Genomic DNA, 24646 nt, shown 5'->3' on the forward strand with positions numbered 1-24646 from the left:
CGGGCCGGAGGAACAGAACGAGGGGAGAAAGGGGGGGGGGTGAGCCGAAGACATGCGGGAGCAACCGGTGGGGGAGGGGAGCGCTGGGGCAGCAGGAAAGAGGAAGATGCTTAAGGGTTGAAAACGAAAATAAAAAAAAACCGCCCGGTGAAATGACCTGTTTCGACCCACCCCGGGGCCCTCGGCAACGCAGAAAGGCGGGTGAGGAAGGGGCGCCCGACCCAGCAGGGGCCTCTGGTTTGGGGTTCCGCTCCGCCTACCTGATCAGGCGCCCGGCCCGTGGCTCCCGCGGCGCCAGCGCCACGCTGTGTCGGAGAGTCGCGTCGGCTGCACACAGCGGTTTCCCTTAATTTCGCTTTTTTCCCATCTAGAAGTAGAGCATAGCAGTTTCTTTCAAAACTGATATCCAGCCTCCTGAATGGCGGGTAGAGCAGTGACGTGATCTTGCTCTTTTTCTTTCTTTTTCTCTTTTTAAGTAGCCCGGTTTGGAGAAATGGAAGACCCTCAGCGAGGGGCATCAAGAATAAAGTAAGGGAAACGGGAGCCGGCTCCAGAAGCTTCGGAAGCGCCACAGTCCATTCCTGGTGGCAGTCAGGTGACGGGCGCTGAGGGGGCGGTCTGTCTGGAGATGAGTCTTTCGTCAGGACTTGGAGCTGTCACCCCGTGGGGCGCCCGCGCGGTGCGTGTGTGTGGAGGGTGGGGGTGGGGGAGCGCGGATAGGCGGGAAAGTGGAGGTGGGGGAGGGAAAGAAACCTAGGGTTCTAGTAGCGGGCGCGCTCACCGCCCTCGGACCGCCTTCCTGCGCGCGCTAAGTGCTGAACGGTCCTGAGATCTTGAGAGGTCGGGGCTGTGCTGGCGCGCGCTGGGAACGCGGGTGCGCGCCTGCGGGGCGGTGAGGGGCGCCTAGGGGGCGCGTGGGTCTGTTTAAAATCTAGGGGGTGGCTGGGGTAGAGGGGCAGGCGCGGCGCTGCTAACCTCTGATGCCAAAAGGCGGCGCAGCGCCCGGCAGCTCGGAGGCGACGAGAACATGGTGCGGACCTATTTGGTCACAGTGAGGATTCGGCGCGCGTGTGGCCCACCCCGAGTGAGGGCTTTTGTGGTACAAATCCCGCGGCCCGCGGGCGAGTGGGCAGAGTCGGGTTTGAGGGCCGCTGTGGCCCTCGTGCTGACGCTAGTGAGGAGCCAGCGCAGAGCCCGGCAGCCACATCCTGGAAGACCAGGTAGGAAAGGCCTCGAGAAGTCTCGGTGCAATCGGCCTTTAGATGATTTTGGTAGGAGTGATTTTAATACACAGATAAATCATCTTCCTGGGAGTGGAGGCTCATTCTAATCTCTCCATATAGATTGCGCTTACTCAGAGGTGATATTGTCACTATATTGAGCCTGGAGCTCCTTCACAGAACTCCTTAATCTTGTAAAACTCTGGGGGAACCGGGAGATTCTAAACCCACCTCATAAGTGTACCCCTGGATTTCCTAGGTGGAAAGAACACACACACACGCACGCACACCCACACACACACTCACACTCACACTCACACTCGCACACACACCTTGACCACTATGAAATACACAAGGTGTATTTCTAGGGCACTTTATGTCGTCCTGGAGGAAAGTATTACTAACGGTCTCAGTTTAATAGAGGCCGCTTTTTTTCTCCCCAGCCTTCTTGCTGGATCAGTCTTCCCTTCTTCCAGTAATTACTGGTGATCTGACTTCACGAAATAGTAACACTGATCGAAGGATTGGTAACTAATAAGCGGAGAATTTGCAGTCTTAAAAAAGGCTTTCGTAGTGAGTGGCAGGTTTATTTCGCGAGACATATTCATATTTCTTGGGACAAAGGCTGTATGTTTAACAGAATCATCTCAGGCCTCAATTAACACGTTTAAAAAAATGAGGCCTACTTCTTGGAAAGCAGATTCCTAAGTTTTGTCTTCACATCAAATAAATTTGATACAGTTGTGTAATTTCCAATGGACAGAATAATGGAAAATACATATAGTTAAAATATGCAGAATCCTATTAGAGCTTGGATATAAAAAATTTAGAAATAATTTAATGAGGCCTCATTTCTGTGACTATCCTTGTTGCATCATTTCATCTGGAATATGTTTTGAAATGAAAAGGCCAGCAGAGGAGTAATTAGTTTTTATTGTAACGTCAATAGGTTTTTTGACACATAAATGTAAAACTGTTTTAACTATCAGTGTTTAATTAGGTGCCTCAATTTCTATTGGCAAATGTCTACAAACAATTTATGAGGTAAATCACATTTTCTTTTTCATATTATTAAGAAAGTTTAGTTTTTAAAGTATCAGTAGCAGATGCTTATTAGGAATTTCATGGGGTGATCCTGTTTTGTTTTTTTTTTAATGCTGCTTTATTCATAGCAGCAAATGTTTAACCACTTGATATGTTTTGAGTATCATAGTTGTTAATATTACTCTCTATATAAAGCTATTTTATTTAAAATATTTTGTGCTAGAAGTGTACAGTTACAAAGTGGAACATTTTTATCTATGTAAATACTATGTGTGTTTTCTAGCTTAAGAATACATGATATAATATTGTGATTACTTTAAGTTATAGAAAATATTTCATAACATTTATTGTATAAAATGTTAAAATATAAAAATGATAGGTCCATTGAAAGAAGATATTTATTTATTTTTATTTAGGTATAAATCATTTTCAGGAATTATGTGTAAAGTTATTTTTAAATGAATTGACTATGAAAAGTTCAATTGTCAGCAAATATCTGAAGACAGGACACATGACTGAAAGAATAGAATGTCTTGAACATATGTGCCATTCTCCAACTTTACATCTGAAATTATATACACAGTTAAATGTTTGGAAGTAATAATAAATGATAAGTAATTATAAACTTGGTAATTATATTGGAATTTATACAATCTTTGAGAGCCACGGTGCTAAAAAATAACTTGTATGAATTATTTAATATTAATGTAAATATGTAAGCTGTTATTAATTTAACATATTTTTAGTTTCTGTGAATATGTTCACTATGACTTTTTATGATTGAAAATGTATATAATAAAATTCCACATTACCAGTTTTTTATTACACATGCCTGATGAATTACATTAATTGATCTGTTACTTCTCTCTTGGTGTGTTTACAAAATACAGATATTTTATTAAATTAAATATCTATTTGTTGAATACTATTTAGAAACTTTTAGAGTTTTTAGTGTTTTCTCAAAGTAAGCACTGGTTAGCATAAACCATTATTTCCAGTGAGTGTGTGATCCCCAGCTTGTATTATGTTCTAAGTGAACAATAACCCTTCAGAAATCAAGGCTTAATATTCATTTACTTCTTTGAGAATTCTCAAATTTTAAAAATTCCATTGTCTTCCACAGTAACAATAATGTAGCGTATTACTGTCTGTGTCTATAATATTTTACAGGTCTGCTAACCATATATTAGTTCATTGCCACAATCATGGTAAAGTTGAGCTAAACCATTTTCCCAACATGTTGAATAACTCCTATAAGTAAATTGATCCACATCATCTCAAAAATACTTTCTTAACAGAAGGCTGAACAGCTGGCCCAGTGATTTTACCCTTTTAAAACATTTAGTCCTTTTTTGAGAAACATAATCTCACTTAGCCCTGCTCTAAAGCTGGCTGTGCCTATCCACATGTAGTTCATTTTTAAATAACTGGTAAATATTGGATAAATGCGTAGTCATAGCTATTCCAAGGTGCCTTGGAGTTAGGCCTCTGGTCTCAGCAAGTGCCCCCTTTCACAGACTACAGGCTGGGGCTCTCCCACCTCCCGAAACTTGGGGTAGGTGTCGCAAACCTGTGTTCCCAGGACCAGAGAGAGTGCGCAAAGTAAGAAGTGAGACTCAAGCTGCTTGGAGAGACTTCATCTCCCTCACCTCTCCCACCTCTCTCCATCTCCCAGCTCCCGACACCCACCTGGACCCAATTCGTAGAGATGATGCAGTACCCTGAAGATTTAATTGGCACGTGGGGTAGGGCTCACCAGCAAGAGTTTAGACACTGGCCCACTTATCACCCCACTCCACAAACGCATTCCTTCTACCGCCTCTCCTGCACCCTTACCCCAACTTTTTGCACAGGTGAAATTTTATCAGAATAACAGTAACTTGCAGACCAGGGGTTATATGTATAGCTGGACTGGGGGACTTCACAGGCTGGAGAAGGAAGTGGGAACAAGCAAAGTGTGCATGGGCCTTGTGGATTCAGAAGTTCTAGATATGATAGGAGACTTCTCTAGGTCAGTTTCCCAGCTTGAAACTGGTCAGGCCTTATTTATTTATTTTTTTTCCTGGAGGAAGGGGTCGGAGTAAGTTAGATACATTCCTAGGGAAAGTGTAGTTCCAAAACTGAAGGCCATTGTGCGCCCTTCCAGTTCCAAGTAGCGGCAGCTGGGAGTATTGAAAGACCACATCCTCTTTGCTTCTCTGTCTGGGTTGCAAGATGGTATGGAAAATGGCCCATATCATTCTAGTGATGTCTCTCAACTGTTTTCTTCTCATACTGAAGCTTTCCTCATATTTGAAAACTCCCCCCTTAAATCCTTCTAATGAAATCATTTATTAGAATGAAAAGAAGTCTGTAAGCCTTATAACAAGATCAAATTTGACGACAATAAGCCAATTAATAAAGAAAACCTTGGGAGTAAAGACTTTGTTCAGTAGGGAAAGTAAGAACCTTCTAAAGGCTCTGCTCCATTTTAGAAAATGCCTACCAATCTGGGACCTCCACAGATTCATCATATCCTAATTCACAGTATTTCAGTGTGTATTCAGCAATCCCATGTGCATTGAAAATTGTTGAATTTACTAAGTATTAATAGCATTTGTTTTTTAAAGAAGGGAGTATTGAAGAAAATCAATACTTGTCAGTGTAGTTATTTATTTCATGAGCCCTAGAATGATTGTTGCAGTTGGACAGAACTACCTAATCAAGAAAAAGTAATAAAAGGGAAAAAAATCAAAACCATCAGTTAGAAAATTTAAATTTCGAGCGCTCAGAGGTCCTTTGAAAAAGAATAAGATGATTTTTATTTTTATATTATAAATAACATAATGGCCTTGTTTATAAAATATAAACATTTTATTACAACTAGCTCTCAGTTTACCCCATTGCCTTCAAAAAATAAAGTCTTAGAATTTACTTAAGTGGTTGCAAAGCCAGTAGGAATTTGTTTGAAAGAAGAAAGGTCTTGTAGAGGTTCAGAACGATATGAGCAAAGATATGTAATCTCTTAAGCAAAGTGAAACTAATAAAATTCTGTAGAGTGGTGTAAATAAATATGCCTTTACTTTCTTAATTTAAGCATGAGAAGTGAAAGAAGATTATCAACAGCATCATTACCTGGGCTGCTGTTTAAAATACATATTTCTGGGGCTCACTCCCAAAAAATATGATTCAGCAGATTTGCTATGGCTCCCAATAATTAGTATTTCAAAGAGGCACTTGAGGAGATTCTGTTACTCATTGGGACACCATTGACAAATATGGTCAATGTGCTTTTAACCTTATGTTTGCTTATTTTTAAATCAATGTCCAGGCTTTTTAGCAAGATTTAAAATTTTAGAATCAGTCGCATTTTGGATTCTGGGAGCCTGAATCATCATGAGGAGCTATTTTACTAAATGATGGAGAGCCTTTATTATTATGTAATCCTTCATCTGAATTGGAAAGCATTGTCTCTTTTAATACTATGGGCCATTCTCCACACCATCTTGCATCCCAGACTGAGAAACAAAGAGGATGAGGCCTTTCAACACTCTGGCTGACACCTGGAGTGGAAGGGCACAGATTTTTATGATCAGAAAATATTTTGGAGGGAAGGATGGAACAGGATATACTTGTGTGTTAAAGCTTGTTGCATCAGACAGAAAATTTCCACATAAAACATTTATGATATATAATATTTTTGAAAATATACATGTACTCCTGTTTATATAATATGAATGGTGCTTTCTAGATAGAAATATAGATGATAGATTCTGGTTCACATGACAATTTAAAATTATGCAAGTAAGGAAAAACAAAACATAGAAATGTTTTTTAGGTTTAACATATTTAAGACCAAGGCAAAATCACAGTAAAATGTAGCCGTAAGAGAATAAAGCATTTATGGAGAAAATGATGGGTCTTTGTGTCTCTGTAAAAACACATCAGTGAGAGGGGAAATATATATTAATTATGTAAGCTGAAAATAACTTGCAAAAACTAAAATATTATGACTTCCAAATTATAATCATAATTTTTCTACTTTTAAATACAATTTGTTTAGTGTTACATCAGTTACTTTGCTGATATATTAAGGTTAAAAGCATATGTTTTGGTTTCTCTTTTTGAGTGCTACCATTTCTTGCTCTGCTTGACTCAGGCTGCCAGATCATCTGACTCAGCAACTGTACAATTCTTTCACCCGGTTTAAAGAAACAGTAGCTATCCAAAGAACAATGACTCCCCCAACTGCAAATCTTTCCACCCCGTAGAACAAGTAGTATATTTCAACTTTAAAATAGTTTTAAAATATCTATACATGGAACACTTTGAATTTTACTCCATTTTCTTTACATGCTGAATAGCTGGAATTTAATATATTTTATGTAATATGTGATTTTTAAAAGAAGCTCGTTGAAACTTTCAAAAGCACTTGTTCAAGTTTGCTTTCTCTTTTTCTTTCAACGTAATTATAAGGAATTAAAAGTAATAGAGCACGACTTACATTGTCTCATTTAGTTGTCACATTATCGCTGTGTTTTATGGTTTTTATTTGTTATGTCATAGGCTGCAGATGAGGCTTCGATAACTTGTTGCATTGTCTGCTAAAAATCATTGTGCTTCTTATCCCAAATGTCCTCACTGTTACTTTATAACCATCTCTCAACTGCCTTTCCAGTGACTACAGCTCTTCTACGTAACTGTTGCTTTGTAGGTTGCTTAACTCCCTTGGATTTCTGTTTTTCTCAGCATTAGCCACATATGTTTCAGTAAACATAAATTGATTGAGTGAATAAAAACGTTCTGAAAAAATAAGGCAATATAACAAATAATAAGTGAAGTTCTTATGGACTCTAAAAGCCACTGAATCTCATAATAAAACAAGAGGATTAACTTCTTTCAGAAATTTATTTCTTCCCCAGAATAAAACTAATGCAAAACTCCCTTGTAAATTCAGTATAAAATAATTATTCCCACTTTGATTTAAGAGCAATCTATGTGAAATCTATGCACCAGCAGAGGAATCACTTGAAGGATGAAGTAGAAAGACTACTTTCTTAGAAAATATGACCTGTGAAAAGACTCCATTTTCTTTACTTACTAGCTGTGTGATATTAGGACTAAATACTTAAAACTCTCAGTACTTTCATTTTCTCATCTGTAAACCTGAGATGATACTCTGTGGTATTCTTCAATTAAGAGCCAGGTAAAATAGTAAATATAAAGATACATTGTAAACATCCAATTGATATGCATCTGTCAGTTATTGTTGAAGTGCCTAAATAAACTATGCTCTTAAAAGAACACTAGTTTACTTTCATAGTTAATCCCTATTTAAGTAGAATTAATTATTCAGAAAACTAGAAGTTCCTGAACTCCCATTTTAAAGAATATGCATATCATAATAAAAATATATATGTATTTCTTCAACCGTCAGCACATTCTAAGGTGTCAGGTAAAATTAGTATAAATTTGCTTATTATTTTACCCACACATGCACAGAAGCCCTGTAGGATGGCTTTTGTAGTGTTACTCTAAACTCTTCTACTATTCATAACTGTTAAAAAGCATATTAAACAATATGCATGAACCTCTGTTTTCTAAGATAGGAAATCAAGTTCATTTTAGAAACTGAAAGAAGAGTTATTTACCTGTCTTTAATTTATATATAAAAAGAAAATCCAATAATGCAGGATAATAATTTCTGGAGGGAGCACTGAGGTAATAGGCTCTTAATTCCTTCACAATTGTGACCACAGTCTGAATATCTGAAACAATAGTTTCAGTGCAGAATTTTCTAAAAAAATTTTAGTATAAATAGTGTGTGTGTGCATGCATGCGTGCATTAGAAGAGTGGAAGAAACATTAAAGTCACCCTCAAAACCTCCAAAATGTATGCCTTAAATGGTGACCTTCAGCTATTAATATTCACATGTAGTAGGAGACCAAGGAGACAAAATATGTTAGATATTCTTCCTTAAGGCAAAATTGACTTACATATAGAAAATTGAAGCAGAGTACACATAAGGTGTATTCTGTTATTGTCTTTTTAAAAAGTAAAGTCTGGTAGTTGTAATCTTAATCATAAGAAAGAAAAATATAAAATTATACTCTGAGCTCAGAGACTCAAAGGAAAGCATGAGTGAAAATGTTAAATCTGTAAGTGAAAGGTGCTAAGACATGAATAGAAAGCATTTTTAAAATTCACTCAGGGTTGATATACATCATCAAGAAGTTTATTTCTTCCAGAAGAATTTGACTTGAGGAGGAGTGTTCCAACACAAGAAAAAAAATTATGATTGTTTACAATATCAGGGAGAGTTGGACTTCAGAACTCTCAGAAGTCCAGGAAAGACAAAAAGAAAAAGAAAAGAAAAAAAAAAAAAAAAAAAAAAGAACAGTAAGATTATAGAGCCCCAGGAAAGCAGGCTACTTTACAGGATGGTTGTCAGGAGAGGGTGACAAAGTTTCCATTTGAAGAACAAAGCTTCACTATAGATTCCCCTGCAATTAGAGTGCCCAAAATCACTGTTAAACCCAATCAGCCATGAACACTGAACTCCCACCCCCACAAAAAACTGGGTAACAATATTATTTGTTTGTTACAACAGTATCTTTAAATGCTAACACCACACACATATCTCAGCATCATAAGCAAAATGGATTATTATATGTGTTCATGATTAGCAATTGAGAGGGCAACATGTGTTTGAAAGAATAAAATTTATTCCATTAACAAGGAAAAGAGGAGGATGGGAATACAGGGTTAGAAGGTAAACTTTATAATTCCTCAATTTTCCTAGTTTCTTCATTGTCCCTCCTACTGGCCCTGCACACCAAGGAGTGGTGGTGGGCAGCAGTAAATGCAGAGGAAACATTGAATAGTGACACGCTCCATTGCCACTTCCCATGATTTAATGAAGGTTTTTGTGGAAGTTCTTTCGTTGTAACAGCCAACTTTATTACAAAAAAAGCTCTGTTTTCAGGGGGTTAGAATTCAAAGAAGACAGAATTAATCACACCTTTTGGAAGGGGGTTTGCTTGTTCAAACCACGAACACGTGCCAGAATGTACAGTAATGAACAAAAAAATACCCAAGAAGATATTGACTTTGATGGCCTAAATGAATAACATGACAGTAAATGTTATATCTATTCTCAAAAAATTAAGTTCTATTTATTGAGAATTCTATGTGCCTAGAATTTTTTTATATATCTGACATTCTTTGTTCCTTAAAATAACCCTAATGAGGCAAATTTTATTTTTTCCCACTTTGAGAGCTGAGGAAATGGATGCTCAGAAAATTTTCATAATTCATTCAAGTGTGCAGAGCTGGTAAATGAGGAATCAAGTCTCTTTGAGTATAAAGACTGGCACTGTCCCATTACTTATGCTGCATTTTGTCTTCTCCAATATTATTATTATTATTAATCCTGTGGGATTAGAAATGATAAAGCTGCTTAATGCTTCTCACAAAGCTGGGTTTCAGTAAATGGTAGCCATTATTATTTCCTCACCAGCCACATTGTTCAAGTCAGAGTGAACAGCTGTGACCTTAGTAAAAATATGGAGATACAACTGAGTTCAATATCTGCAGCAAACATTTATTTACTGGGTAGCCATAGCAGTGTACCACTCCTTCATGTTCTTATCTATAAATCAAGGAGGTAGTTTTTTCTAAAGCAATTTTGCAATATGTGTCAATAGCCTTATACTCTTTGAAAAACTACAATACTATTTATTGTAGCAATTAGAAACACCTTAAATATCTGACAACAGGACATTATTAAGTAAACTACAACATTTTTTCAGTGGAATGAATTATAGCTGTTAAAAGTACTGTTTATAAAGTGATTTTGGAGAAGTTAGGAAAATGTTCTAATGATAAATGAAAGGAAAAGCTCATTTCAAAATTGTATTATAGCCACCAAAACTGAGCAAGGAAAAAAAACAAGAAATATTTCAAAATGTTAAGTTATTGCTTCTGTGTAGTGTAATTTTTAATTTTCCTATGCAGCTCATTTCTCAATTTTTTAACATATGTGAACTATGATCAGGTAAAATCACTTAAAAATTATGGGACTGGGTTAAATGACTTTAAGGGTACTTCAAAATCCAAATTTCTATGACATTCTCAAAAGTGGAGATCTTGTTACCTTGGTCTAGGATTTGCAACCTACTTAAAGGCACAATTTTCAAAGAAAAGTAAGGATTGCTAAGTTGCCATCGTGTACTCTACAAATCAGTTTACAGGGAAACATAGTAAGAAGAATGTGGACCTTTCAGATGGGAACCTTGAGTTTAAATTCCACCCCCTTGTACATTGTTACTTAGTACTATGGGTTTCTTTTTCCTTTTTTTTTTTTTTTTGCTGATTTATGAAGGAAGGATAATACTCTCTATCCCACAGGACAGTTGTGGGATTAGAAATGATACATATAAAGCTACTTAATGCATCTCACAAAGTTGGGTTTCAATAAATGGTAGCCATTATTATTTTCTTGGCCACTTAGAATGAATTTCCTATTGTCTGCCTGTCCTCTAATTATATACCATAAAACTTATTTGTTCTTCAGGATGAAGTTAATTCTCAATATCTGTGCATGTAATCAAATTATATATACACATCCAAGTACATCCTATAGATATATAAATATATGTATATATGCACACCTACTGTGCTAATCTTTTTGTTTTCTCACCTGGCCAAATAGCTACAAATACATATAAGAAATTCACCATAAGAAACTTCTCAGTATGCAAAAACAGTTACAAAATAGTTTTGTTAGGAAGTGATTGTTTTCATGAGCTGCACAGATTACTCATTTCCCAAGATCTCATTCTAGAGATACTTTTTTTGAAAAAGTATCTATTTCTTTTTAGAGAGAGAGGAAGGGATAGAGAAAGAAAGGGAGAGAAACATCAATACATGATTGCCTCTTGCACACCCCCAACTTGGGACCTGGCCTGCAACCCAGGCACGTGCCCTGACTGGGAATCAAATCTGCGATCCTTTGGTTTGCAGGCATGCACTCAATCCACTGAGCCACACTAGCCAGGGCTAGAGATACTTTTAATAGTAAACTCCTTACATAGATTTAAAATTATATTTGTTTTGGACACAATTTAGAAAAGACTTCTAAGTTATCCTTAAATTGGTCTTGGAAAGATGATGATAGGTACTGCAGGCTCTGTGCTCAGTTAATACTTTGGAGACTAAGATTGAAAAATTGGGACTCACCTATAATTATGATTCATGTTTATAATAAGTTAGGCATCTTGAGTTTTGTTCTCCTTACCAAAGTCCTATTTGAGCAGGAAGAGAGATTTTACAATAATTCTGGGTGAACGGAGATATCAGAGAGTCCTTAAAAGAATGCCTTATTCATAGCAGACACTCAATAATTGTGCTGTATTTGAACTTAATTAGAGAAAAGTAAAAGAGAGAAGGAAGTATCCTCCACCTTGAATTTTCCATAGTCTCATTCTGGGGACACATACCCTTTTCTAACAAACCAGTGGGGAGGCCTGTTTTGTTTTCTCAAAGATCTCTCTTTCATGATAAAGCTACCTTTTCTCCTGATGGAAAAATAATTAAAGACAGACCTGGCATTCTTTCCCATTTTTTCCCTGAGAAAGTTCTTCTTCCCCATTGAAAATAATCAGATTGGACCCTGAGCCCTTAGAATGCTTACCCAGGGGCACTTCAAGGGTTACTTCTCTTGGCCAAACGACAATCTTTTGAGGCACAATTGTTATTACGCCCACTTTGTAGATAAGGATATTAAAGCCAGAATAAAGCATCTCTTGCTCACGGTGATAAAGTAGGTGACGGAGCTTGGCTTGCAGCCCTCTTTTCCTTACTTTATTAACTCTTCCTAAATTAAAAGAGGCATGAAATTATTCTTCCATTGCCTTAGTCTTTGAAAAATCCTCTACTGCACTCAGCATTTTGTTCCAGAGTCCACCTACTCAGGCTTAGCCCAACTATATCTGTAAAATCCATACAGGACGCATACCTGACTCTGAAAAGCTATTTCCTAAAGAGCTCTCCTTAATTATGGGATGCTCTCCAGACCCTGAAATACAACATCTTTTTTTCCTGGTAATACAGTTCTGAGGTATCAGTTATTAGAATGCATCTTCTTTCTCCTAGACTGTTAATGTAGGCTCCCTTCAAGAGCTCATCCCAGTTCAAGGCCACCTTCCTCCTCCGGAAAAGCAAACATGTTGATAGTTGTTACTAAACAACCTCTTGACTAAGGACCATTCTCTCTCTCTCTCTCTCTCTCTCTCTCTCTCTCTCTCTCTATATATATATATATATATATATATATATACACACACATACAACTTAAAGCCAAGTGCTTGACATATAGTATGTACTCAGTTACTGTTTGTCAAAGTTATGTATGATGGTTTTCAGAAAAGAAACTTTTGCCTAATACATTATGTTTATTTAATTAATTAGAATGGCTAATAAATGCACATAGCACAGAACTTAAACAATATAAGCTGCAGATGTGAAAAGAAAGTCTCAAACCCATCCCAATTCCTCACTTCTTCCCCCAACATTTATAGATTTTTCTGTATCTTTCCAGAGATATTCTATGTACATGTTATTTTAACTATATTTTGTTTAACTGTATACTGTTTAAAAACAATACTAATATTGAATATGGTAAAAAAAAAAGTATGCTTTTTTAAAACAGCTTTTGTGTGTGTTTTGTTATAATAACTTTATACAGTTTAAAGGATAGAGCAAGATAGCCCATTTTAAAGATATGGACATTGAAGTTAAAATTAATCTCAAAAGACTTCAGTCTAAAAGCAGTTAATTACTCAATAGATATATCAAGACTGTCAGCTGGTCCCAATACAGAGTTATTTTCCAGCCCTTTGTCTTTCCAATATAGTAATGTTTCTTATCATTTAATATGTTGGCATGCCATACATATCATTCCTTGCCAATTCTGCCATGCCTTGTCAGAACCAGAATCTAATTTCAGAATACTACCTTCTCAAATATCTTTCTGGTGATATTTTAAATTGATATTCACATCTAGAATTACTTTTCATTGATTTTAGGCTTTCTGGAGTACTGCTATTGCAAGGTTTTCTTTAGTTTAAATAAAATGTTCAGGTTTTCCAATAGTGTCATGATCTCCTATCTCAGCTGGGTTCTGCAGACTGATGGAAAGGCTGCTCTAAGTCTTGCTCAGCCCATCCCTCTTTTGTCATAACAGATGTTCTAAACCTTCACCACTCTCAAACCCATCATCGTATCCTCACTGCAAGCAAGCCAGCCTCTTCGTTCATAGAAGGAAGTGCTTCAACTTCCTCCCTGGCCTGACCTTTTCTTCCTTCTCAAATCTAGCTTTGTCTCCTGAGTCCAAATTTATGACCATCTCCTGTGCGTTGTATACCATTTCTTCTTCACTTTTTAGGGACCTCGGGTCCTCAAAAATACCCTATCTTGCATGTGACCTGAATTTCTTGTTTCCTCTTCTAGCTGTTCTTTTCTTCACCTGGCGTTTTTCCTTCAGGGTATTGTGTATGCTCAGATATCATCCACATTCCCTATGCCTCCCCTTCACCATACATTATTACCTTGAACTATCACAGCTAAGCTGTGAAATAATTGTCTACACACAGTGTCCTTGCTCTCTAACTCACTCTTGGTTTTCCATCTGACAATCTAAGCAGTCCTTTGAGGCTCCTTTGCAGGTTCCTTTCAGAAGTTTATTTTTCCAGCTTCTCACCATACATCCTACTGAATTACTTTCCACATTCCCAAACTTCCATGCCTTTGCACATGTTCCCACCTCTGCCTGGAACATCTTTCTCCTTCTCTTACATCTTTATAATCCTACACCTTTCTTCAAGACTAGGGTCAACTTTCAGCTTCCAGAATGAGTTTCAATTTTCTCATGTCATTCTCTGTTTCCCTTTGCTCTTCTATGCATGTAATGCCTCATTTAATCCCTACATCAAATGTTTGAGGCAAGTACTATTATTACCCCAATTATACAAATGAGAAAACTGAGGCCTAGATACATTAAGTAACTTGTTAAAATGTTATAAAGTAATTAAATAAAAAGTCTAAGTTTGAAAAATTAAGACAACAATATGGTGGATATCAGAGGGAAAGGGGTTAAGGGGAATTGAGGGTAAAGTGGGCCAATTATATGGTGATGGAAGACTTGACTTTTGTTGGTAAACAAAATACAACATATAGATGATGTGTCATAGAACTGCACACTTGGAACCTATATAATTTTATTGACCAACGTTACCTCAATAAATTTAATTTTAAAAAGTCTAGGTTTGAACCTAGGCAGTCCAACTCTATAGCACAAACATTTAACCCCCCCAAATCCCACACAGCCCTCAGCCTCTGAGCTTGTTGAATGAATGATCAAGTGTTAGTCTTTTGTTTTAAAAGACTGTTCAGAATTGAGACAGGTTTAAGTTTCATAGTATACATTTTCAAATCTGCCAATGCAGCACAAACCTAAAAAAGACCTCAACCTTCTCAGTCATGAGAAGAAGAAAAGTTTGGGAATGATAACCAAAAACTTTAGAATTTACACAGCTCTTTGACATACATATTTTTTATCAACCCATGAAATATAGTATGATTCCATTTTACGCATGGGGAGTCCAAGGCTGGCATAATCAGCAGTGGGGTCTTCCATGTCTGTATATAATGCAACCAAGGGATGTTTTTATATGATTCCATCACTCGCTTCCTTAAATAGCAGTCAAATATATTGAACAAGAGTTTAAAGAATTCTTTATGTAGGAATTCATACCTGAGTGTTAGAGGAATTTCTGAATTCCCTGGAAGTTATATTCAGAAATACATGTGCACACTTTAAAAAATTATTGCTTACTTAGATGATGTATTATAGAGTTGTATCCCTGAAACCCATCTAATTGTATTAACCAATGTCACCCCAACAAATTTAATAAAAAATAAATTTTAAAAAGCATTGCATACTTTATTTTTGGAGAGGGTCTGCAGCTTTCAATAGATTCTCAAAGGTACTCTGCCCCTGCGCCAAGATTAAGATCCTGTGACCTGAAAAAAAAGTGTCTAAAGACCACTACTCTAGTGCTCTGATCTATTTAAGAGTCCCCTGGGAAACTTGTAAGAGCTGTAGGTTTCCTGGCATATCCTCAAGAGATCCTTGCCCTTGTAGATCTGGAGAATGTGTGGCGAATGCACTCCCTGGTGCTTCTCCATAATCTGTGGACTGGGTTTTGAGAAATGCCACTAAATTTTCTCTTAGATCACAGTGCATCCGCAGAAAGCTGCTTACTTAAATCATTTTTTCTAAGCCCTCTGTGCAACTGCCTTCTCTGAACCATATTTTGTGTCACATCTTTACCTTTTAAAGACTTTATGCATTTGTAAAGAATATTATCCAAGACATCATTCATCATCACCAACTCTGTCCAGCCACCACCGCCAATTAGCATCATTTCACAACTTCATGTTTTGCCTGAGCTAACAGCAATGGAAAGTTTTTGTAATAGATAGAAGAGAGATAAGAGGATGGAGGGGAGAGGGACAAGGACATGTTTGAGCCCGCTCTCGGAATTACTATGCAACTCTTTCAGCCAGACCTAACCCTTTTTCTGGTCTAGGCGGAATTTTCTTTAGAATAGAGGCGATCGGCCCAATGACTCACTCGCCTGCATTTCCCTATCTGCTTATAGGCAGAAAATTCCGCCATCTCTGTTAAAAAGATCTCATCTGGGAGCAAGTACAGGGTGGGGAACAACACCCCCCAAGCTCTATGTGAATGGAGAAGAGGGAATGGCTGGCGTGCGGACAGGCAGACTCCAAAATGAACGTTTGAGTACTCGTAGCCCAAATGTTGAGTGGAGGAGGGGGAGTGTGTCTTGAAGAAGGGTACCCTCGTAGTTGTACGGGCGGTACCGATTTTTGGCCAGGCTCTGGTAAAGGGGAAGGGTTCTTTTCTTATAATTAAAAGAGAAAGCAATACTTTGCCTAAAACATCCAACACCCTGGTTCAAACTTGGCAGGAATCCTGTAAGCGCTCTAATGCCCGCATCGAAAGAAGGAAACTGGGTAGAGGGGAGGAAGAGGTGGGGGGATTTCGCTTGAATAGAGTGAACTGGCTCCAAGACCCGCGTGCGCTTTTGTGCCGGGGGAGGGGGTACGGGGGGTGGCGCAGGGCAGGGGACTTGCGGTAGGGGCAGGTGACAGCCGCCCAACTCGTCGGGCTCCCGGCTGGACCGCTTATGGCCAGTGCCCTGGGCGACCTGCCCAAAAGCGACAGCGGCGGCCCCGCGTGGGGCCACTTTAGCGGGTGTCACAGTCACAGTGCGGTCGGAGTGAAAAACGGCTTCTCGGAGAGCACATGTACGAGCTACCGGGGAGAGGGAAGACTTGGCAGGAGGAGTCTGGGGACCGCTTCCGCCGGCACGGGGAAGAAAGAGGAGGAGCGGGACGGTCACGAGAGGCTGGGGCGGGCCGCTAGCGCTCCAAGAAGGGGAGTGGGAAGGAGCGAGCGAGGGGGCCAACGTTGAAGAGCAGCATGGAGCCCTCAGCCGACAGGCTAGCCACGGCCGCCGCCCGGGGCCGAGCCGAGGAAGTACAGGAACTGCTCCACGCTGGGGCACCGCCCAATGCTCCTAACAGTCTGGGTAGAACCCCGATTCAGGTGAGTGAGCAAGTCCTCCGTGGGAGGAGGGGTGGCGAACGGCTTTGGGGGACCAAGTTTGCAAGAGGATCTGAACCAGGTAGCGTTTCAATTCCTGGTAAAGGGGTGACATGCTTAGGAGTTTTTAGATCGAGTTTGACGTCGTTGGAGACGACTCTTGACCATGACCCCCTTCACTGCGTACTCTGGAAGCCAAGGGAGGAATGAGGAAGCACAAGGGGTGCAGATCTCTAGAGTGCTGTGAGGATCTGAAAAGATAACCTTTTTGTGTTAATGTAGACTCTCTCTCTCTCTCTCTCTCTCTCTCTCTCTCTCTCTCTCTCCCTCTCTCTCGCTGTATTCTTTATCAGATACAAAATTTACAAACGTTTGGTGTAAAATGTGAGGTTTTAAAGAAATGTAAGGTTTGCTGGGATCACTTAGGAAATGATGATCACTTTCCTCCGTCGGAGGGATTTTAGTGGAAATCTCCTGCTGTGTATATCGGAATAAACATAAATTGAAATTAATTCAGGAGCAACTGCATAGTGTGTGTGTGTTTATTTTAACTGAGTAAGAAAAGCGTATGCTTGTTTACAATATGTGCAAACATACTGAAATGCAAACATATATGAGGAACATTAGTGTAACCTTACCTGAAAGAATTTCAATTTAGTTATCATTTTAATGGTATCTTCTATTATTGTTGCTGTTGTCTGTTACTTACTATAGATTAATGTATTTGAGGTAGAGTTTTCAATGCCTCCTTGTTGAGAAATTTTGTTTCTCTTCTCCCCACTCCAGTTTTTTTTTGGTAGTGGTGGGAATTAAATCTTAGGCTAAAAACAAATTCCTCCTGACAGTCACCACCCTAGTTTTCTTGCCAGTAATGACAGTGTTTTCTGATTCTGAAAAATAAAATTCTTATAAAACAAATGTACAAGGTCTGTCCAGAAAAAGTCCAGCCATTGTTAACATACAATATACAGAGAACGATTTGCACAACATCCATATAACCTGGCAGCGAAGGAGAGTGGACTGGAATGTGCCTGCATGAACAATGCAGCTTCACTGTACTAGTCAGTGGGGGCCGTAGACACTGTTGAGTGAGCATGTGTACTGTGTGGCCGTCACATTCAAAATGACTGAGTGAGTAGAGCAACGAATCTGCATCAGATTTTGCTTTAAGCTTAAACATTCCTCTGTGGAAAGTATTTGGGCAATTCAGAAGACTTTGGGGGATGATGCAATGAGTGCAGCACAAATAAAAGTGTGGCACAAATGCTTCAAAGATGGTCAAGAACCTGTTGCAAGTGATCCATGTTCCAGAAGGCCTGCAACAGCAGAACACCTGAGAATGTTGAACATGTATGGGCTGCAATCAACAAAGATTGGCGACTAACAGTGCAAGAACTAGAAGCTGACTGGGGTTCCAAAAACTACTGTGTCCCAGATTTTGATTCAGGATCTTAGCATAAAACACATCGTGGCAAAATTTGTTACACAGCTTCTGCTACCAGAGCAGAAGGAACATGGTGCTGCAGTTGCTAATGACTTGATTCAAACTGCTACCAATGAACCTGATCTCCTCCAGGAAGTCATAACCAGAGATGAATTATGGATCTAGAGCTATCATCCTGAAACGAAGGCCCAGTCATCCCAATGGAAGTCACCTGGTTCTCCACACCCCCAAAGAAGACTTTGAAGAAGGCACAGCAAAGTCGCAGCAATATCAAAACCATATTAACTGTGGTTTTTTGATTGGGAAAGTGCTGTCCAACACGAGTACACCCCTCCAGGCCAAACAATTAATAAAGAGTACTACCTCAATGTTCTTCATAGATTAAGAGATGCAATATGACAAAAACGTCTGAAGCTATGGACAACTGGTGATTGGCAGCTTCATCACTACAACACGCCCACTCATGCATCACTTTTAGTACAGTTTGCTGGTGAAACCTCAAATCACCCAGATGACTCAGTATCCCTACGGCCCAGATTTGGTGCCCTGCGACTTCTGGCTTTTCTTGAAGCTAAAATCATCTTGGAAAGGGAAGAGATTTCAGACCGTCAATGAGATTCAGGAAAATACAATCAAACGGCCTATGGGAATTCTAACAAAGAATTTTGCAAAGTGTTTTGAACACTGGAAGAGACACTGGGAGAACTTTGTGAGGTCCTGAGGTGCCTACTTTGAAGGGAGCTGGGGCTTCATTGTCCTATGTACAATGTTTCTTGTATCTTGTATCTTCTTCAATAAATGTCTCTGTTCTTCATATTACTTGGCTGAATACCTTCTGGACAGACCTCATATATCACAAAAACTCCAGCATAACATGACATAGGAAAGTAACTACTTTCCTATGTAGAACTTCACAAACTTCACAAATAAATCTTCCTTTCCTGAAACTATGCTAATATGATAAATTTTATACACTTTAAAATAAGATATAAAAATAAAATGAAAGTGCCTAAAACATGGGATTATCTGGGACTTGAAGTATGGAGAGAATTTGAAACTAAGGAAGTTGAATGTTTATAGAATGGGTGTTAAAAATAATGCTTGCCTGATTCCTAATTTGAAATCTCTGAAATATCACCAGTAGCTTAGGAACTGTGAGTTTTGCCTTTGAGCTCAGGAATATGTTAGAAACAAATATGTATTTGTTTAAATACAAGAACAAAAAAGAAAGTTGGATAATTAGTTTTAACTTTTTTTTAAATAGGGAAGATAAGAACATAGAGAAAAAAGGAGCATGGTTTTGGTTTAGAACCCTAATCAAAAAATGTTTAACAGGCTTAATTCACTTTATTTTTCTTGTATAAAATTATGTGGTCGCCACAGCTGGAGCCTGGGTCCTCTGCCCAGAAACTTTGGTATGGGTTTTTACAAGATAGTCAGTGAATTCCTGATAGGGAGACTTGGTGAACATAGTCTCTCTCCAGAGGTCGGAGATGAGATAGCTGTAAGTCTTAGAGATGGCATCGAAGGTGGCCTTGGTGAAGTTGCCTAAGGTGGCAGTGCAGCCCCTGGCTGAGGTGTGGCAGTCATCAATACCAGCCATCAGCACCAGCTTCTTGGGCACAGGGGCTGAGAGGATGCCAGTGCCCCTGGGGGCAGAGATGAGGCATGCCAGCACACAGCCACAGTGCCTGGTTACCTTGCAAGGGACAGTGTAGGGCTTGCCAATCTTGTATCCCCAGTAGCCTCACCACACAGGGACAATAGAGAGCATGGTCAGGATGATGGCCCCACAGATGGCAGTGGCTACTTCCTTTGAGCACCCAGACTAACATGTCCATTGAAGCCCCCAATTATGACAAATGCCTTGAACCCGGTCCTCTGGCAAGCACATGTCTGTTTTTGCATGGGCATACTCTTTGAAAACCTCATCCTTGAGGGATTCCCCCAAGAAAATGTCAATGATCTCAGATTCCTTGATGGGCAGAGAAAAGAAATAGATCTCCTCCAGGGACTTGATCTTCATGTTCCTGACCAGGTGGCCCAGCTTGCTGACAGGGATTCACTCCTTGTCCTCAGCCTTGCCTCTGCAAGCTCTTCGACCTCTACCCTAATGCCAGGCTGCGACCTCAGCCCTGGATGCAGCTGCCAAATCCTCCATGAAAGCCTCTACAGCCTCCCATTCCAGGGCACCCAGGGCCTCGGGCCCTCCTGCAGCACTGATATCACCCATCCACTATTTGGTGTTTCCTAGGAAAAGAAGAAACCTAATCAAATTTGTGTTTAATATAGAAATACTTAGTTGATAGAAAAACATTTAAACTATTAAATTAACTTTAACGTCTTTTCAAATGTATTTAAGCATGCTACAAATTTTCACTTAATAGATCTATTTCTTTCTGCATTGGGTTGCCATTATGATTTAAATACTTAAATGTTAGGTAACTGTTCGGCCTTTAATACTAATATAATAAAATATAATTAAAACATTTAAAACCAGTTAAATAATGAGGAATTCATTGGATAAACATAATAAGTAGCATGAAAAGTTTCCCAGTTTTTATTTTAAAACAGTGTATTGCTCTATTATGCTGCAATAATTTTTCTTTCTTTTTTGGAGCTATAATTTGGTTTACTTATATTTCCTCTCTGTCTTTTTCACTTCCTCCAGGACAAAAATCAACAACTATAGTGTAACTTATTATGGATTCTTGATTTGGACAAGTTTGTGTTTAATACAGAATGTAACTAAAATAAGTAAACTTGTTATACAGTCACTATCATTCAGCTAATATAATCAAATAATAGTTACCCTAAAAAAACAATTGTCTACCACCACCACGCACCATGCAACACTCAAATATTAAGGTTGCTCAGATTATGGACACTTTGGTAATGGCTTTGTTTCGAAGACAATCTACGACTCAAATGAGATCAGCATCTCCTCACTTTTTAATAGGGCTTGGATACACAGCAGTGAACTATACAAAATGTCTGGGTTTTACATAATGTTATATCAAAATGAGGGGGAAATACAGGAGGTTAGGCAAGTTTGTCCCTCAGTCTGTCTTTTGCTGTTCAGCAGTGTTCTATGTGTGGCTGAAATTCTGGAAAAGGTTGGAGAATATAATGGGAATTCAATGTTTACAGAAAAATGGAATGGGTTGAAGAACTGAGAGTTAGTAACTGAAAGCAAATAAAGAGTAATTAGACCTCTGTGGCTTGGACAGCCCGCCCTCTGCACAGGGTAGCGACTTCACAAATAGTTTCTTCAAATTTATTAACCCTGGCTCTAACGCCTGCTCTCTCCCTGACCGCTCCGATCTCTCCGCAGGTCATGATGATGGGCAGCACCCGCGTAGCGGAGCTGCTGCTGCGCCACGGCGGGGACCCCAACTGCGTAGACCCCGCCACCCTCACCCGACCGGTGCACGACGCCGCCCGGGAGGGCTTCCTGGACACGCTGGTGGCGCTCCACCGAGCCGGGGCGCGGCTGGACGTGCGAGATGCCTGGGGCCGCCTGCCCGCGGACCTGGCTGAGCAGCGGGGCCACCAGGACGTCGCCCGGTACCTGCGTGCGGCAGCAGGGGACGCGGGAGGCAGTAGCCTCGCCGCTGCAGCTGCCGCAGGAGGTCCTGCAGGTAAGGTGGCCGATCTGAAAACCTGAACTCAGAAACTTCCTCAGCCCAGCGCACTCCTTTTTCAGAAGAGGCAGTTGGCTCAGGGAAAGCAGAACCTTGGGTCTCAGCTCAGCTCACACACGGCAAAGACGACGGACAACCCCAGTATCGCGATGGCACTGCCTGGCCAGGACTAAGGATAGGAAACAGCCTCAGATGGACTTCCGCCCGTCAAAACCCATCGCATAAACCCTGCCCCCTACTCCCCAGTCATCCTCCCTGCAGCTCAAGGCGTAGACCTGGAGCATTGACTCGATGATGGAAGTCTAGTGGCCGCATCCATTCAGTGCGCCTCAGTTGTCCCTTTAGGTTACCTGGGTCGCTAGGCCAACCTTGGGATTTCCAAAACGAGTTTCGCAGGACACCATTTGGCAGAAATCTGTCAGTCCTGGGTCTGTTGCAAAATTCTACTAAATCTCTCCCTCCAGGGGGGTGGGGTTGGGGGTTTCTGGGACAGAGACCTCTCCAAACTTCGCAGTCAGCATACCGGAATTTGCTGCACGTTCTGGGAAAGGGACCCTTTCTTAAGCTTTTCCCTCTTTTAAGATTTCCGTTTGTGCGAGAGAGATCGCTGAGAGGGAAATGGACTTGTAGTTCTTCCCTTCTCATCTTACCACCGCAAAGCCTTTTCCTGGGTCTCCATTTCCCCACATGCCCTCCTGCCTACCTAAAGTGCCAACTTTAGTTTTCTTCTGAAGGGGGAACCATTTTATCAAAATACTTATATGACGCAATGTATGAAGTTAGCACGACTATTTAAGGTAAACATTGACTTTGAAGATACTGAAATCTATCCGATGGGCTCAGAACTGTGGCACTAGGCTCACTGGGCCTTAGGGGAGCCTGGGACAGAGTGGAGCAGCTGGCTCTGGGCCCTAGGCTGGGAGAAGCCCAGAGTGCAGCACCTCAGATGCTCCGATGGGGGTATGGGTACGAAGATTTCCACCCTCTAATTGAAACTTGTGTTGCACTGTCAAACCAAGACAGGCATAGGACGAGGGGCCAATCACAGAAGCGAGAACTGGGAGCAGCTGACCAGAATTAGATGATTCATTTGAGTAACACTTTATAACCAAACCTAAGATTTCTAAGCCAAGCACGCGAGTTCGTCCTTCCTTCCTTCCTTCCTCCCCTCCTTCCTTCCCTCTTCTCTCCTTTCCTTCCCCACTCCCTCCCTTTACTGAGAACATACAACGTGACCTAGGTAGGAAACAAAACTGAAGGAGAGAAAACAGGAGTCCTGCCCTCATAGAGCTTACATTCTGGGAAATCGACTTCAAACACTATAACAATGTATTTTAAGACAGTAAATTTGTAAAAACCGATGTGATGGATAAGAGTAAAGTGTGAATAGGTCTAGAGGCTATCTTACAGTGCCTGAATGATTACAAGATAATAGCCACAGGAAGGGAGAAACTCTCAAGTGCACAGAAAACGGAAATGAATGGTGGATCAAGAGGATCGAAAAGCGGGCGGGAGCGTGTACACAACGAGATCAGAGAAGAGAGCAGAGGCCAGATCATTGTAGGTGCTTGGAGATAAAAGAAAGCATAGTTGGTCAAAACGTGGATTTTGTTCTAGAAACGTCAGGAAGCCATTAGCTGGTTTGGGAGAGGGACTTTGGGAGGAAGACAACGGGACTGGAATCGAAGGTTCCGGGACTGCCCAGACGCGCCGAATCAGGTGTTCTCTGATGCCGCGAGTTCGCTGAGTCGCTCGCCAGCGTCAGGAGCAGGATATGTTTGGAAACGCGCGAAGGGCGAGATACATCCTCATGTCCCTGCGCCTGGCGTTGCGCGTGGCAGGCACTCGCACTCGGCACCCGACATATACCGGGTTTTCTCTCACAATCGCTGTGGGCCCGCCCGTGCTCTCCTTGCCCTCGCCCTGGTGGGTCCGAAGCGCGGAATCGGCCAGCGGGGCCGAAGCGGCCAGCGGGGCAGTGGACGCACCGCGAGATCAGGGAGGCTCGGGAGTGCGGCGGCTGCCGGCAGGGCCCCAACTCGGTGCTTAGAGCACGCGAAGCCATCCTTGTCCTTAAGTGTCTGAATACCTGGTTCTCACCTGCAAAAAAAAAGAGGAATGGTTCACACATATTTGATTTCTGGTTTCTAATGTCTTTTTACTTTTTGCCGTCCGCAGACCCCGACTTCGAGAATCATTAACAGGCAGAAGACCACCCTGACCAGCCTGGCTCAGCGGGTTGGGCAACCTTCCGCAGAGCGAAGGGCGACTGGCTCGGTTTGGGTCAGGGCCCATGCTGGCGGATTTCAAAATAAATAAAATCTTTTTTAAAAATAAAGCCATAAGACCTTTTGACTCTCTTGATCTTCAGTAGCTTCTTTTTCCCCTAAATTTCCATTTATATCTCAATTTATATATTGTTATAAAAGGTAAAAACAGCACCACTTGCCTTTTCGTTGGTTTGGAGTTTTCAGGAGCCAGCACGCAGGCCCTGAGAGCACATCTATACGGTGCTTACTCTTGCGAGCCTGGCACCTGGATCGATGAAATTGGATAAAGAGTTATGAGTGGAAACTTTCCATCAAATTGAAGGGAGACCCCAAAATGACAGACTCTCAGAGC

The 24646-nt window shown here is 40.6% G+C and overlaps 1 protein-coding gene and 1 pseudogene across 4 annotated transcripts; one reads left to right on the forward strand and one right to left on the reverse strand.

Annotated features, from left to right (window-relative positions):
* Window positions 1–393: 393 nt before the first annotated feature.
* On the forward strand, window positions 394–24388 carry LOC150012887 (tumor suppressor ARF-like). Of its 4 annotated transcripts, none has more exons than XM_090275804.1 (3): window positions 394–595; window positions 21715–22021; window positions 24203–24388. In XM_090275804.1, exons 2-3 carry the CDS (start codon window positions 21718–21720, stop codon window positions 24223–24225), a joined length of 327 nt encoding a protein of 108 aa, XP_090131930.1. In that variant the 5' UTR covers window positions 394–595; window positions 21715–21717; the 3' UTR covers window positions 24226–24388. The 4 variants fall into 4 exon arrangements, with proteins under 4 accessions (XP_090131930.1, XP_090131928.1, XP_090131927.1 ...); XM_090275802.1 differs by lacking the exon at window positions 394–595 and adding an exon at window positions 603–679; XM_090275803.1 differs by lacking the exon at window positions 394–595 and adding an exon at window positions 1158–1220.
* Window positions 19747–20613, reverse strand: LOC150012888 (small ribosomal subunit protein uS5 pseudogene; annotated as a pseudogene).
* Window positions 24389–24646: the final 258 nt, after the last annotated feature.

The sequence above is a fragment of the Furipterus horrens genome, unplaced genomic scaffold, assembly GCF_987537825.1.
Source record: "Furipterus horrens unplaced genomic scaffold, mFurHor1.1.pri manual_scaffold_4, whole genome shotgun sequence".
Taxonomy (NCBI): domain Eukaryota; kingdom Metazoa; phylum Chordata; class Mammalia; order Chiroptera; family Furipteridae; genus Furipterus; species Furipterus horrens.

What these genes read in the sequence shown, in the direction of transcription:
- LOC150012887 (XM_090275801.1), top strand. Translation starts at nt 1,028, where the DNA reads ATGGTGCGGACCTATTTGGTCACAGTGAGGATTCGGCGCGCGTGTGGC. An exon ending in GCCACATCCTGGAAGACCAG is followed by an intron (nt 1,221 to 21,714) that starts GTAGGAAAGGCC and finishes ATCTCTCCGCAG; the next exon opens with GTCATGATGATGGGCAGCAC.